This window comes from Bombus affinis, chromosome 15 (assembly GCF_024516045.1).
Source record: "Bombus affinis isolate iyBomAffi1 chromosome 15, iyBomAffi1.2, whole genome shotgun sequence".
NCBI classification, from domain to species: domain Eukaryota; kingdom Metazoa; phylum Arthropoda; class Insecta; order Hymenoptera; family Apidae; genus Bombus; species Bombus affinis.
The window spans coordinates 10,933,618-10,950,413 of record NC_066358.1 but is presented as its reverse complement, the minus strand read 5'-3'; the positions used below and the strand labels follow the sequence as shown (position 1 = coordinate 10,950,413).

The 16,796-nt window shown below is 39.8% G+C and overlaps 1 protein-coding gene across 4 annotated transcripts in view; it reads right to left on the bottom strand.

Moving 5' to 3' along the window:
• Nucleotides 1–16,796, bottom strand: part of LOC126924882 (octopamine receptor beta-3R-like) — an 83,810-nt gene that overhangs the window by 47,793 nt on the left and 19,221 nt on the right. Inside the window, exon 4 of one of the 4 annotated variants that reach the window (XM_050739830.1) lies at nt 679–761. The exons of the other annotated variants lie outside the window; for them this stretch is intronic. Within the exon in view, the coding sequence (XP_050595787.1) occupies nt 679–761 (83 nt within the window). The remainder of the gene's footprint in view (nt 1–678; nt 762–16,796) is intronic. 4 annotated transcript variants of the gene reach the window in all.

Genomic DNA, 16,796 nt, shown 5'->3' with positions numbered 1-16,796 from the left:
CTCGGAACTGTCCAACGGTTTCGCGGCACAAAACGCTTTATCTTAAAAGCGCTATGCCGACAAGCCTTATGTGCCATCGATATCCCTACGGCTCTTTCGCCGAATTTTCGAGAGTACGCATACGCGGCAATCGTCGCGGACTTTTAACAAACGCGCGCGATATCGATTGCCAACAAAGAAAAGAATCGGCGTGGTTTTTGAATAAAGGAGATTCAGTCTGCCCCGAGCTGCGAAGTGCGAAGGATTACGCGAAGCGAACGTAGAGAGACGAGTAGTCGACTTCCGATAACCATCATTAAGCATCGCTGTTATCGAGCGTTGTTAATCGTTAACTGTTGTCAATCGTTGCTTGTTGTTAATTGTTATTTGTCGTCACTTGTTAAAAAGTCAATAAACGTTATTGTTGAAAATCAGGAGTACTTCTTGTGTGCGCAATCACCACACATAATACCACCTCAGAGATTTCGTATTTCCATGTGTAGACAAAATAGTTAATTAAGGTTTAAGATTTGCGCATCGCAACCCTCTCATTTATATCCCTGCGTTCGTTCCCTTTTCAATCTAAAACGATTATTTAATTCGTATAGTGCGCTTTCTATTTAGACATTTCCCCATTTACATGGCCCAACTAAACCATATAAGTAAGAAGGCCGCGTAATTAACAAAAATAATACACACCAATTTACTAATGGAATAATAAAAATGACCGGTAGAGCCAAGCGGTTCCACTTTAAAAAAGGCGTCTCTTCTTTCAGGCGTAACTGCAAAAATAAAGAATAAACCTGCCGATAACAACTGGTTCGTACGAGAAAGCGGTTTTTCATAACGCCGAAAGCAACAACAAACTATAAAACATCGATGCTGCCGTCGAGTTAATCCAAGTAGCATGCTTACGTGCAATAAATAAACGGAGTAAACGAAAGAGAGAAAGGAAATGCACAGCGATTCTTTTTTCATCTTTTACAGCGACGACGCGTCAGTTCCGTGTTGTCACGGAGATGGATTAAGTACGAATATCGGAAAATAGATTTCGAGGCCAATTACATCCAGCAGAATGCGGCACCGACGGTCGAGGAATCAATTTCATTTGTCACGATACGCTCCGTTTCCTCCAACTTTTCGCACCACTTTCGCCGGAAGAACGCTTTTCACGGTCCGCGACGCTACGAGCCTCGCGTAAGCCAGTTGCATGCAATAGGAATGGTGGAGAGCCTCACCAGCCAGCCCATTCGAGTATTTTCGTTTCGAGCATAGAGACCTGTTCGAATCTCGTTCCTCCAATTGAAAAGGAAAAATAAGCGGTTAGGAAAGAAAATGCAGAATAGTTGGTTGTCGAAGAATTCATTGTTCAGTATGCAGTTAAAATACGTCTGTACAAATTGGAATACCGCTAAATATCACTTATTTTCACGCAATATGTTTGCGTGCAAAGAACTGTTTTTTCTTTTTCATTTATTTTTAAAATGTATAAAAATAATTTACTATGCTATGCCTCCGTTGCATCTTAAGTAACAGTTATAATTCAAATAACGAGAGAATAATAACGAGAGAAGAGAGAGAGAGAGAGAGAGAGAGAGAGAGAGAGAGAGAGAGAGAGAGAGTGAGTGACGGTAAAAGAATAAAATCAAGTAGGAACCGGCCAGAAGGAAGACGAAGAATCGAGCGGTACAGCCAGTTTGTTTAATCGTTCCAATCGTTAGGATGATCGATCGTGCCTCCAAATAATAATCGATCGACGAGTCTCCAGCCCCCAATCGCGTAATTCCCAATTAAACAAAATGCATCGAAGCAGCTAGACATTTAATAAAACCGGCATTACGATGTGGTCGGAAACGACGTGGTCGCTTTCAAAGCCACCTTGTGACAATGACGGCCTTTTAAATTAATTGAATTGCCATCGGCCGTACGGTGCAAACGATTCCACCATAATTGTGTACGGCGCTTTGCATCGTCAAATTTCTGCACGATTAACCGTTGCTATTTGATGAAATTGTTCACCAAGTTTCACCGCGATTTATTTGTCCGATACGTGTACGATAGCAGGCCACTTTATTTAATTGTACGTTTCATCGTCGAATGCTTTCGACACTTTTATAAAAATCGACAAATCTAATTTTAATACAACCCCGATATTGTACAAATATCTGTATTAATATTATTGAATTCCCTTCTATTCATATTTGTATTTCTGATCGAAGAGGAATACATATTTGGAGATTTTCATCCATCTGCTACTCAGTTTGATATTCAGCTTGCGACCTTTGCACGTTTCATTTCAATTTTCTTTTGTAACTTTTACCGCGTAAATTACACTTTGTCGGCGAATCTTCCACAATTTGTTATCGTAATTAGAAAAAATGAACGCCTCGATCTCTTTATTAATACGACCAAACCAACGTTCGCAAAAGTTACGATCTCTGCTTCTCCGTTTTGTAGGAAACGACAAAAAAAAAAAAGGACGTTTCTCCAGGACACTAGCTACCTTGCGTTGCACATGGTGGATGACCGCGTCGCACGAAACTGTCTGTCTGACCACCTGTCGACAGCGAAAGCACTCAATTTTTCCGCATCGTGACACTCGGCACGCGGAAAATACTAGCGACATGCTACGAGTTAATCGTTTTGCGTCGTGAAATTCGCGGCTCGACGCCTTTCTCCTCAAATTGACGGATATCCTCGCACAAATCGAATATGAAAAATGGGAAACCGCAAAAAGTCTGAACGAATAAATAATGCGAAACTTTTATGGTCAATTTACGTTACGTTGCGTAAGATCGCGTATTAATTATTACTATATATATTTAATATATTAATTATACATGATACGATATGATAATATAATACGATATAATATAATAGAATAACGGTTATTAAAACTGTTAGAGAAATTTCTTGTACGCTTATATGCGCGACATCTTACTACGATAAATATCGTTTTATTATTTCATTCCTTTATCTCGGACGTTATATCTGAACGTTATATTGCTTGAATTTTTAACAAATTTCATTATAGGATGATACTCGTTTGCAGAAAAAGAAAACGTCTCTTTTGTATCAATTATACGAAAGATAGGGGCCAAAATATTCCATACGATTCGTTTATTAATCACGGATACTGAATTTCAAGCGATCAGTCCAGGATGGAAAACGAGCGGGAAACTTGCGGAATGTTTTCCCACCCAGGTTTCGCTGGAATTCAACGAAAATTGATCTTACAGCGGAACGTGACTGCTGCCGCCGCGGCGCGCCGGGGCGGCATGTCGTAAATCTCGAAGCTCGTAGCGATTAGAAAGACGTATGTTATCACGGAATAATCTTCTAGAGTGCCCTATCTTTGTATTTCTCGCTCGTTCCACGTTCTAGTCACCGCGTATGACTTTCGCGTTCCAACGATCGATCGCCGACGCGATATTATCTGCGTTGCCCTCGACGTTCGCGTCTCTCTTGTTCAGGGTTGCCTTTGAACGGTGACCTACGAAGACCCGAGGAGCTCTTCGATTTCCTTTCAGGGTCTGCGAAATAGTCGCGGAGAAAAAATATCGCCCGTGACGCGACAAGGCTTGAAGAGGATGTATAATAGACGTCTGATTTTTATCGCTTTCACGGCATCGTATTATCGTTTGTTTGATATTTTCAGGCGTCGAAAATATCAGAGGCGGTGACAAAAAGTATCGGCACATACGCTTTAATTCATACCTCTCTATCGCCAAATATACGAAACTTTTTATATTTTCGAATCGTCGAATAATCGGAATAGACCGTCTCGGTGGACAAGCCTCGGTGTACAGAGCTGCGTATCGAGATGGCGAATACGCCATCCCTCGCGAAGCAGCGAACTTTTGCGAAATCAAGCGTCGTCCCGGTCCGTTCGTTCATATATCGAGCAACTGTCCTCGAAAAAGTCACAAACAAACAGAGTTACCCCGTTGGAGGGACACACCGGTGGTGTGTCAACGGCTCCCTGTTGAGAAAGTTTCCTTCGAGTTTGCCATTTTGATATTCGAAACGAGCCATGTCCGAAAGAACCAATTCCAAGAACACATAATCGAAACGTAGTCCAATTTCGAATCGAAAGTATCGAATTTTCCGATCAACTCGCCAACGAAGCTCTTTTCACTATGAAATTTTCATTCGTTCGCGGAGGGTCGATGTTCACTGGGAAGCCGATCTTCTGTTTTTTCAGCACGACCGGCATCCATTTTGAAACGATAAAACGATTACAAGCACAGTTTCGATGGTTTTGCGTGTGTTGGAATCACAGATGAGCGTAGAAACGTAACGCAGCGGATTGAAATTGCACAAGATGGGATACCGATGACATTCGAAACAAAGAAAACGATCATTCTTTCAGAAAAGAATAACGATGCTCTATCCTCTTGTTGGATCGCTCGTTGCAATAAACGATTCCGCTTTTTCGTCAAGTTGTTCGACGAAACGATCGTAAATCGGGTCTGATGTAAACTAGGATGTATCAAAGTAAACCGAGTCGGCTAACTCGATCGTTGTATAGTTTATCAATTATTACTTACTTATTAATTAATAAAATAACAACAGTTAGTAAGCTTGGAATTATTGGTTTACGATGAACTCGTATATTTTGGCAAGATTCACGTACCATTGCCGGTGAAATGGCAGAAATAGACTAAAGTAGCCGAATGGTTATCAACGACAGTTATAAATGTACGTCGTCGCTATTCATCCTATATAGGAAACAATAGCTATTCTTATTTATGTAGAGTAAGTATAACCTGTTCAAAGTCGTTAGTCCTATGGAAATCTATTTATACATGGAATTGTACAGGAAACTAGTAGAATGGCTATTGTTTTTCCTATACAGGAAGCCATTGAATCCATGTAGAATACTACAATCTACGGTACAACAACCAGTTGCTTGACGAGTGTTGCTGTTCGCGTAAATCAAACGTATAATATCTACAGCCATCGAATCTATCCATCCGAAAATTGTTACTTGCCGTACACGGTAAATGCACAACAATTACAATTATTTTCCTATTCGACTATTGCAGCTGCCTTTCTTGCTCGAAAGGACAATTACATCCATATATACGAGAAATTTCCAAGAATTTATAAGTTTCTAACGAGCATTTCCTGCGCATTCATTTACATCTTTCGCTCTTTCGGGATTTAATTCTTTTCTTATTCTAGGAAATGTATCTTTCTTATCGTTATATCGCTATATATCGGATAGATCGATGTTTCGTAAAGTTCCAAATTTTACCGGTGTTACGGTTTGCCAATCATCTCTCTAGTCAAGTGTTCAAAGAAACTTTAATTTGTGGCGGCATCGACCAAGGAACTTTCCAACGGCTTCGCGGTACAAAGACCTATGCCGTCAAAGCGCAATACCGACATGCCTAATGTACCATCGATATCCTTACGTTTCTTTCGCCGAATTCTCGGAAAAACGCATACGCGGCGATCGCCGCGGTACATCTAATAAACGCGTGTGTAGTAGGGATGATATCGAAGGGCAACAAAGGAAAGAATCCGTGGTTTCGAACAAAAGAATCAGTCAGTCTATCTCAAGCTGCCAACAATTTGTCGTACTTGGAAAAGACTGGGAAGTAAGATTAGAAAAGAAAGAAGAAAATAAACGATCAATTACGTAACAAACAACGTGCGATAAATGATCAATGACTTTTCGCATGAAACGCAGTGACAATGTTAATCATTCGATTAATCGATTTACCGATTAACCGATAAGTAATTGGATGGAATAATCGTGATGCTATTGCCACATAGTATCGAGCAGGAAAAGATCAACAACTGCGACTTGTTCGATGCTAGTGAACGTTAAACGGGTGGCGTTAACGTCGTTTGGTTTTCCAACTGCAAAATCGATGCAACGCGATGATAATTCCACGAAATGGAAAACAACAGCCGCGACGGGAGCACGTTGTTCCTCCAGTTTCGGTCGAAACGATACTTGAGAAGAGATACGGAGCCGGCCTTGTCCACCGCCAGTCGATCCGATCGATCGAACGCTAATGCGGATCGCCTTTAAGATCGTTCAGCGTCGCGACACGTAAGCAGACTTTTTCTTTCATCCGAGTTACGCAACCTATTATGCGGTCGAACCGATGGAACAACGCTATTCTCTTCAATGAAGCGACCTTGAATTTTTCTACCGCTAACTCGTGCAGTTTCTCCAAAACGTTATCTTACAAACGTTTCGAAGCGTACAAGCGAAATATTTGAACGACCCCGAGGATAGCAGCAGATGTATACAAGTCTCCAGGAGCTGCGCTGCGTAAAACTTGTAATATCCAAATAAAAGTGCGGAAAACCAGAGTGCTGGCATTTCGATTTGGGAAACACGGAAATTCCAAAATTCCAAAATTCGAGTGGAAAGAAAGACTCTCCTCGATGAGAGTTAAGAATTGGACAGTTCGATGGTTGCTAAATTCTTCCCTGAATTAGAACAAGCGAACGTTCGATAATGTCACGATGCTTGTATTTTTGAAATGGAAACCGAAATGGTTGCTGAAAATTCCACACACAGTGTCGGAATTTTACCTCCGACATGGCGGTATAGACTCGTATGTAGAAAGTTGATTATTTATGAAGCTCGTATCGAGGCACGATAGCGCCAAGGAGTCTGGAGGTCGAGCTAAACCGATCCAATGTATGGAAACGTGCATAGGAACGTTCGTAAAAAAAGTTGGCAAATGCCGGCTTCAAACGTAACTGTACCGTGCTTAAACACAATCGTTTAACTTTAGTTAAAGAACGTCGAAAGACGTTCGATTCGATCGGATTTGCTTCGATTCGCGAACCCAGTGTGCCTTATTGTTTCAGCGGATAAAAAAGGTGTATTAGATGATTCGATGATGGAGAAGACGATGAAATTGTTAGATAATTGTAAATGATTATCAGCTTGATTCTGAATAATTTGAATTCCTGCCTGATATTAACCATTCACGATTCACGCTGTAGATAAAAGTTTGTCCGTTTCTTTCGCTCGATTCGATTCGGGCAACGCGTTTTCTCGATGGAAAAAGCAGCTTCGATCCACGTACGCGTTATTTCCGTTTCGAATTATCCGCAATTCGAGAGGCCCGATCCTCGTTCGTGCGAGTACGCCGCCAACTTAACAAGAGCTTAAGGTCGAGCTCGCGACCGACGTTGCATGCTCGTAAAAACGACGATTAAGATAGGAATCTCGATGTCGATGGGAAAAGTGGTGGCAAGGTCCAAAGTCGTGTACGTATTCGCTGTAATAAGGTCGAAAACGGCCGCGACCGAGACCTCTCGTCCCCATCCTTCTCGTTTTCCTCCTCGTCTTCGTCGGTAGTGCCGATGCTGATCTACCAGAGAATTTCAAAGGTTAAAGGAGAATATCAAACCATCTTCCCACTAGTGTTTCTTCGCTTATTCTGCCAACGACTAAAAAAGCGCTGACGATTGGCTTCGATATAGTAAACACGTACTCTATAGATCGGTTCGTCTCGCGCAACTACGTTTAGTTATTCGATATCGTTAGTTATTTGTTTTATTAGTTATTTGTTATTATTAGTTATTTGTTTCATTTGTTCGTTCATTTTGCATTATTTAATTTTTCCGCTTTCAAATTCTCCAGTTCTTTGGCTTTACGAATCATCAAATATTTATAATCGAAAGTTTTCGCGTAAATCGGCCGGAAATGCTTAGTAAAAACCGTGGGCAAACAAGAACGGATCTTCTGTACATCGTGTTCGATAGAGATTGTCACGCTGAACCGATAAAGCGCTGGCTACTTTTCCCCCGGTTTCGCTTAAAAACGTTTGCCCGTGCTTTTAAGATTTTAATCTGATTAAAGCGTCTCGTGGAACAACGTTTAATCCACTTACGGAACGCTTTGTTAATAATTCATTTACCAATGTCCGGTTCGATTGTCTCGGAAAACTGGACGGCGACTCGGCCTACGTTCCGACGATAACAGTAATGACACTGCAGCACGAAGAAACGTTCTAGATAGCCGATAAATGGAACGAAAGCGGTTTTAAGCTTTCCCTACAGCTTGTGAACCGTGTTGCGCAGCATTGCTACACTTATTTTCCACTCTTTTCGGACCATCTGGCGATCCGATTTCCTTCGAGATTCAACCTAATAAATGATGCATTAATATTATTTTCTCATAGAATCGAGTTATCTTGTATTATATTAGAGTTCCAATTATCGGAACATCGATTCACGGAACGATCGAGAAACAGAGCGAAATAAAAATCGAAAGTGAAAAGAAATGTAAGAGTTTCGCGTGAATGTATTTTCATTGACGATTATTCGACCAATTGGATATGGTATTTCGCGTTTGTGTTTGATAATCGGTTCTACCGTCTTTCCTTCGTCGATATTTCATTATAGACTGTATTTTAGGAAACGAACATCTATTTCAAGCTGAAACGCGTAAGGTGCGGATTAATCTCGAGAGTGCACGACCCGATGGATGATGATCCCTGCACGGTGAAAAAAGCCAAGGATGAAAGTATTTACACCGGTTGGCCAGATTCCGGAACGTTGCGAACGAACGGCCCGATCTAACTTGCAAAGTTTCATTCATCCGTAGAAAGTCACTTTGTAGAAGCAAATATCGATAACAATTGCAACCGATCGATTGCGTTCGATCGAATAGGTGACGAATATTTGCGACCAATATTTGCGCGTCAAATATTTGCGAGAATTAAATAGAAGCCATCGTTAACCCCTCTTTAGTTAGTCTTTTCTCTTTCTTTCTATTTCCCTTTTCCCCCTTGCTACCCTTCCTCCTCCTTCCCTTCGTCTATTCTCTTAAAGAACATTTTTAATTCTCGTAAATAGCTCAAATAATTTTTCAAATACCGGCACAACTTATATCCATCGATTTTTCAGAATGCCATGGCTGAACAAATCTACGGCAAGTCGCGCGATCCTCTCACGTGACTCTACTTGTTGAAAAATTCATAAGTTTGGAATTTCAGCTGATCGTAGTAGCGCTGATTATATTTCATCGCTGTTTGCATGCAATCGATATTATCGATTCAAAGAGTGGAAATATCGAAAGTATCGAGCGATTTCGCGACCAAGAAGCATCTGGTTTGAAACGTCCACCTATTAAAATCGGTAAATCGACTCCGTTAAACATAATTTCTGACAGTTTTCAGTTATTTAAACGTTTTTCGATCGCGCAAGTTCTAACCTTTCGATATCCAAGGATCGAGCAACACGTACGTACACAAACACGTTTTTTTCTTTTTTTTTACGGTCCTTTGCGTTTCTTTGCGTTTTACGTTCTGCGTTTACACGCGTTTGTGTTTCATTCGATTTAACGGTAATTTTTGTTTAAGAAACTTATTATACGCGTCCAAGTATTTCATCGTCTATAAATTTGGTCAATCATTTTTCAAGCAAATAGCAAAAGATTCTAAATAAAGAATATAATATTAGAATCTTTTTTCATTACCTAAGGCTTTGCATTACCTAAGGCTTTGAAGTTATCGTGAAAAGTTGTTGCAGGTGATCGAGCGCTTTCGCTAGCCACTGTTTCGATTACAACGTTAACGAAATTTCAACAACTTTCGTGCAACGTACGCGATATATTCGTGACAAGTTTCCTGTGAAAAGTATTCGAGTACTTTCGTAAGTCGATGCAGATGTTTGATTCGTGCCGGTCTGATTTCCGTAGGCTCGCGAGGTACTTGTAAAAAGCTTGGCGATTGCAGGAACGAACCTGGCATCGGTGCGACAGAGGGGGCTTCCGCGGCACCAGCGCCGAATATCGATCGTCCCACTTGTCAATTCGAGTAGAAAGCGATATACATATTTGAAAACAGTCCGCTGTAAATATCGAGAGCGCCTCCTGTCGGCCTATGTCACCCTCTCCGCTTACGCAACGGTGGAGGATAGAGGCGAACGGGGGCAAAGTAAGAAACCTGGTCTCGATCGTATCGAAGAGCCTTGGTCTCCAAGTTCGATTCGATGTCGAAAGGTCGATGAGAAGATTCAAGTGGTCGACGACGTAAAATCGTTTTTTAAGGAACCAGGCAGGAGGTGCGAGGATGGCGTCGATTGTACTTTTTAACGAAGCTGAGAGTGGATTTGCAGTTGGATGTACGCAGTTTGCTTTAAAAAATATAATTTTTAATACATATCTTCCGATATTCGTCTCCTACGTTCTTGCTATATCTTTCGTTTATTTATTAAATTTATTTTTCAGATTTCCAGTTTTCTTCTCTTCTTTTCGTTAGACTTTCGATATTTGTACTTTGACATTTGGCCGGCCAAATTTTTGTAACGACAAGGCGATATTTGTCAATTCCCGACTTAATTTGTCTCGCGGCGTTAAACAGAAAAATCAACAGAATGGTACGATAAATGGCTAAAATTCGAAATTTTTTATTAACATTAACGAGATCAAGCGTCTGTATATTTAATCGTAATAATTATAATAATAAAAAAGTAATAATACGCATATATTCATATCGTTCGGAGAAATAAGAGATAAAGGCGAAACATATACATACTGCTTGTTGGCAATTTTTCGTATCGTATCGAAACAAGAAACGAACGATGATATGGAATCATCTTCTTTTTCTTTTATTACGTATCAAATTCCTTGTTACGTTCATAATTCGCGGTTAACTCTTCGATAAGGGTTCTGAAATTCTTCTCATACTTGATTAACACGCCTATACCTGGCGCGAAGTAACTCGGTCATACGGTCATGACCAGCGCAGCTGTTATACGCGGATCCGGCTGCAACATCTTCGGTCCATTCACCCATAGAACGGGACACCGCTTTTCAAAATCGTACCGTTTATCCTGGACGGTGGAGGAACGGATAGGAACGTTGCTCGTACGCCAACATCACCCTGGGGAGACCTAGGCCAGCATCCAGCGGCTCTTGACAAAATCAATTTAACTCCCCGGGCAATTTAGCCAGCATTTAGCGCTATTAACACGTAGAACTTTTACACGTATATGTCGTTCTGGGATAAATTGATACGTTATATCGAATTCGCGCGTTTCTTCTCCGACTATGTCCAAGTTATTCGCATTGTTGAAATTTATCTTATTTTTACCTACCTACATGTAGTTATCATCAAACGCCGCGTTATCGACCTTTGTAACTATAAATTCCACTTTTCGCTAAATTTTCAAATTTGTATAAAGAGTGGGTCGAAATATCCGTACATATTTTAGAATACGCCGTGATTAATATTAGAGTGTGAGAAAAGTGTAATTAAGTATTGGCTTAACTGGTCCCGAGGTCACGGTGTAAATTTGCGGTGTAAAGGGTCTATTACGGAGGTGTGATACGACATTGAACGATCCCAAAAAATTTGTCACCGCTAACGTTCTCACCGATGACCACTCAAGACGGTCAACGTGTTAATCCACCGTTTGCACTCGTGCAAATGGAAGAACAAGGGGCCGGGATTAAGGATTAGGAGACTCATTGGTGGAATAGTAGCGCGACGCAACATCGTCGCTACCAGTCGGGGCCCTCGCACCATCCATCACTGGTAAGACAGAGCCTTGGGTTTGTATTATAGATACGCTGCCAGCCGAAGGGTTTGCGTGAGCACGAATTAGCCGCGGCAAACCGTGACCTTTGCCCCGACGGTACGCTCCGCGGCCTTTTTACCTGCTTTTTATAATATGTCTGAGTTTTTTATGCAACAACACGTGCACCAGTAATTATTTAGTTGTGCAATTATGGAAATAACGGTGTTGTATCCGCACGCTGTTTCGTAATAATACGTGCGTCCAATGTTGCTAATTACATCGATAGTATCTTGAACCGTGTTCGCTACGTCGATGTCGGCTCGTGCAACTGAAAGACAACGTTGCTACGAAATATTCTTGAAAAAAAATTGTAACGAGAACGTAACATGGAAATTATGCTTATTACGCTGATTGTAACGCTGATCGTTACGTAACAGAACGAACGCTTCAAGATGGAATCGTTGGAACGGTAGCGACTGCGCTTGCCTACAATCCTATACACCGATGTTTGCTAATTCTTCAGTCGTAGAAATATAATCTTTCAGGCGTTGTTAATCGTCTTCTATAATTTTACTCGTATGAAATCAATGTTTCTAACAAATAATTTCAGGTAAACTTTCAAGAGATTGAATTAACAACAATGACATTAAAGCTAATTTAAATCTTGTTTAAACGTCAAGTTAATATCGTAGCATTTTGTATTTACGTCATAAAAGCAACGTTGCTTGACGTAAATGTCAACTCTTGAGATTGCACAGCTCGGAGAATGAGAATAACGATCATGACGTATTTCCAGTTTTATTTCGTTACGAGTAACTTTTACGCAACTGTCGTATTTCAGTATTTTATAATGTTATAACTGGTAATATTCTTAATAATATATGTACAACGAAATAAATCGTTAATTTTGGTCATAGAAAAGCCAAGATAACAGATTAAAAGAGGAAACGAACGGACGCTGCTGATCTATCTCGAATAACGTAATGTTAAATATGTAAAATAATACGTCTGGTCAGATTTTCCGTTATTAGCCAAATGGATGGAAGGCCGGAGAACGTGTCGAAAAATGAACGTTCGCGAACGAACGATATCCATCCACGCATGAGATTTCGCCGGAACAACGACGAATCGCCAAGTAGAACCATTCAACTTGTTGTTAAAACGTACGAACAACGTCTGTCGTCGACGGCTTTGCTAATTATTGCGCAAGCTGACCATTTTCTTTGCCGTAACTTCGACATCGAGGACAACTACCTAAAAAAACTACCTAAAATTTCGATGCTTCGAAGTTAGATGGTCCGTCTTTTCATTTTTCTGCTATAAACGACGGATCTTATGACCCTTCTTTGTCTTAATGATATCTATTCTGTCTATAAATATATACATGTTTTAATTTATTCGTGTCGTTTAGGCGCGTCATTTTCATTTTGCGTTAAAGATTACGAGTTTCCATCCGAAGCTTTGGGGGGCCCGATTTATGTCAATTTTAAAGAAATTGCAGAAGCTTTTTTCTTCTTTTTCTTTCTTTGATCGAGAAATAAACATAGGCACTACTATTATATGTAATACGATACTATACAAACAATAGATATATTAAAATAGATATATTAAAATGATTAAAAACCAGCGACAGCGCTGTTCATTCTCGAGTACCGATAAAAAAGAAATTGTTAAAAGAAGGTTAAGTAATAAGCGGCTTACGATAATTTTACCAGCGTATTTCAAAGCAGAAGTAAAAGAGAATAAATAATATTGCCAATTAGTTCGTTTCTTGTCGTTCAACTCTAGTATCGTTGTAGCTCTAGTGTTTATTTGGAAAATTTTTATGAAATTCGATACTTTCTTCCGTTAAAGAAGTTACGAAACATTTTTCGTAAGAAAAGCAAAACGCAACGAATAACAATCTGAAGATAGAGAAAGTAGTGGCGTTAATCTTTACACATGCTCTTCAGAGTTAACATTGGGAGGGTAATTGCAGCTCTCGTGACAGGAATATAACGAGCCACTTTTCCTTCGTCATGCAGTCTGGAAATTTCCTTGTTTACGTAACCAAAAACAACTTGTCTCTCCGCGATAAAACTGCATTCGCAACGTTCCAAGAATAAAAATACCCCGTAACTATCGGTAACTATCAGCCTGACCTTCCAAGGCTACCCACCCCTTCGTTTTCGATCTGTTAATTCGCCATTCAGCTCGAACGTTGCCGATGATGTGCGAGGATCGTGCGAGGTCAAGGCCACTGGTCGAGACACAAGAAATCCCATCGAAACGTATATAGAACGTGATTGTTGGCATCGGAAAAACAATGTTATCCGGTAAACATTGTGAAAGTCTATACCAGAGACCGTGAAGATCGAAAATTGTTGAAACGTGAACGAGACAAAGGCGAAAATTATAACGCACGCCGCTAGCCTCTCCTCGATCGTGACTCCTGCTAACTTTTACCAGAACAAAATTCCAACGATGACAGGACACGTTCGAGGGTCAAGGTCAGCTGGCCGGCGAGTCCTCTGCGCATCAAGAACGGAGGAGGGGCGGCTTGTAGCGGATCCGTAATTTCGTTGCAACTGCAGTTGAACAGACGCGCTCGTAAATTTCCCGCACGTACTCTGCTGTTATTAATGACTGGTCATTAAAGGCGACGCAGAATCGAGCACAGCTCCTTTACCGTTTCTGTTTTTCAACCGCTTCGTTCCCTTTTAGTTTGAATCGCGTCACGATCCACCATTTCCACCATTCGTTCGATTATTTCTGTGAACCGTGTGAACCGTCCAAGCGTAGCAGTGCTGTATCAGTATGTTGTTTATCGGTAGTTTCTAACGATTTTCCATCTGCATCTTACGATTAGAAAGAAACAACGATTCGAAATTAGAAAATAAAGCTATTTTTTAAATATTATACTTTCGTTCTTTCTTTCTTTCTTCTTTTCTATTTTGTTCAAACAATTGATGAAAACATGATTGCACTTGCATTCTCATTTAAAGGATGATTTATAAATATATAGACACACAGAGGTAACGCTTTTCTTTGCGTTTCTTTTTCCGGTAAACAAAGTTTAGTTAGTGTTTTAAGTATTTTATGTTTTATGCGTGATATTAATGCATTTTTAATGTAGATAAAAAGGAGATACTTTTTACGTTTATTAATTTATCATTTGTTTGTTTCCCTTGTTATTCATTTCGATCATTTATTCGTTTAATTGTACGTAATTACGATCGTTGAGGATTTGGAGTGGCCGTCGGTTACGTCCCGGGACTCTTTACCTAAACTAGATTCTATCCCTCGGGCAAAATGGTCACCAGATGTCTAAACACCCTTATTGCGCATTCTCAATAATCATAAATTTTAGCATTTTTTTTTTATAGATAATGAATTTTACAACCTAATGAATTATCTCTTGAATTGAAAAATTGAAAAGTACATGTTCCGCAACTACGTATAGTTACAGAGTTATCCATTTGGCGGGTCGTAACCCGACAAGTGTTAGTTTCAGTGAAATTTGCAGTCATTTCCAAGAGATATGTAAACTCGTACTTCTCGATTGTGTAATCGATAGCGCGCGAACGTTCTCGAGTAGCTTCTAACTCCGCTACAACGCGATAAAACTCTTACCGATCCGTTCCATCAAGCCCATTAAGCATTCGACCAACTACCAAAACGTATTCGGATTTATTTGTAACGTATTCGAAATTATACATTTTAGAAATTTCAAAATGTATGAGATTTTTAATAAGCACTCGTTCGGTATTATGCAAATTAGCCTAATAACAAGAACATTCCAATTCATATAGTTGTAAGAGAATTATAAGAATCTTATGTTTCTCCTTTTTCGTATCTCTAAATAGTTATAAAATGATTATAAAATAATTTCGAAAATAATGTCGTCCTAAAGGAAATTGAAGAAAAGACACAGAATGTATATACGTGTATGTACCGATGTAGGAAACTTTTAATCTCTTATCTAATTAAGATTTCAAACAGTAAATCGAATTAAGATTCATCTTCCATTTCTTTCTATTCGTTTATTCGTCGTGGAGTGTTGGTTGAAACGAGAAAAACGAGAAACCAGGATAAAATGAATTTTTTGCAAACGCAAAAGTTCCAACTCAACTTACGCTGTATGCGATAACGTAGAACGAAGCGGAAATGGTAAATTTTGAAAATCGTGGTACGAAAAGGAAATGCAATAGCGAGGGATGTGTGGCGCGAGAAGGGAAAGGAGCCAGAGAGATGTACAATTATTATCAAATGGGGCGAATATTCCTCTGTTGCGAGAATAATGAAATAAAAGATAGAGGAGAACTTGCTAAATGAAGGAAAATTGCCAGCATCGTTATTTCAAAATCTACCGCTACGTTTTCCTCGATTATCGCCTCGATTTTCTCGTTATAAGCCATTATATTACAAAATTATTAAGTTATTATTAAGTAAAATTACGATGGACAAAAAATTGTACTTGTTCCTATTTTTGATGGGAAAAAAGAAATCTGCCCAATTACCGACGTACCGATCAATCCTCTTCAACGTCTTTTTAATACAAAGAAAAGGACGAATAAAAACTTGCATTTACGCCACTTTGGAAAAGATAACGTAAATATAAACGCGTTGAACAGCGACAAAACCTTTCACGCGTAAAACGCGATAAAAACAAACTGCTGGAAAAACAAGCGGAAAGGGGCACGCCAAGGGATCTGCAGATCGATGAATTCATCCTAACAACTGACACACCATATGTATATATGTAAGAGCGATTCGTCGATCAGAATTTTTCGGTAGAAACAGAAAATGAAACTGTTTTAGAAATAAACAAACTTTTCGACGGCGACTTTTTACAGGCTCGTTTGCGACGACCGCACGCTTCAGTTTACGCTAATGCTTTTTTCGAGTGACCGATCTTTCGACACCCACGAACAACAGCCATGTTTGGATCAGTAGAGTAGCACAGATGCCTCGTCGCTCGCGTTTACAGCGCTTTTCGACTCATTGTCAGCCAGAAACGAAACAGCTGTCTCCTCATCGTGCGCGAATACGATTCGCACAATTTCGTTCCAGAGGACTTACGGTGCTTATTATAGGAATACGCGCTCATTATCGTCGATTATTTACGCAAATTGAACGGTAAATGGATGTCGTAAGAGGAGTACAAGTAAATTCTTATTTTTCTGATGATGATGATTAAAATTGGAATCTAAGTAGAACATTGTTTTACGTACCAGATATTACAACTATAGTATGCTATTAGGCAATATACTATTACTATACTATATTAGATAACTATACTATGGATATTTTATATATTTTTGCATAGATAT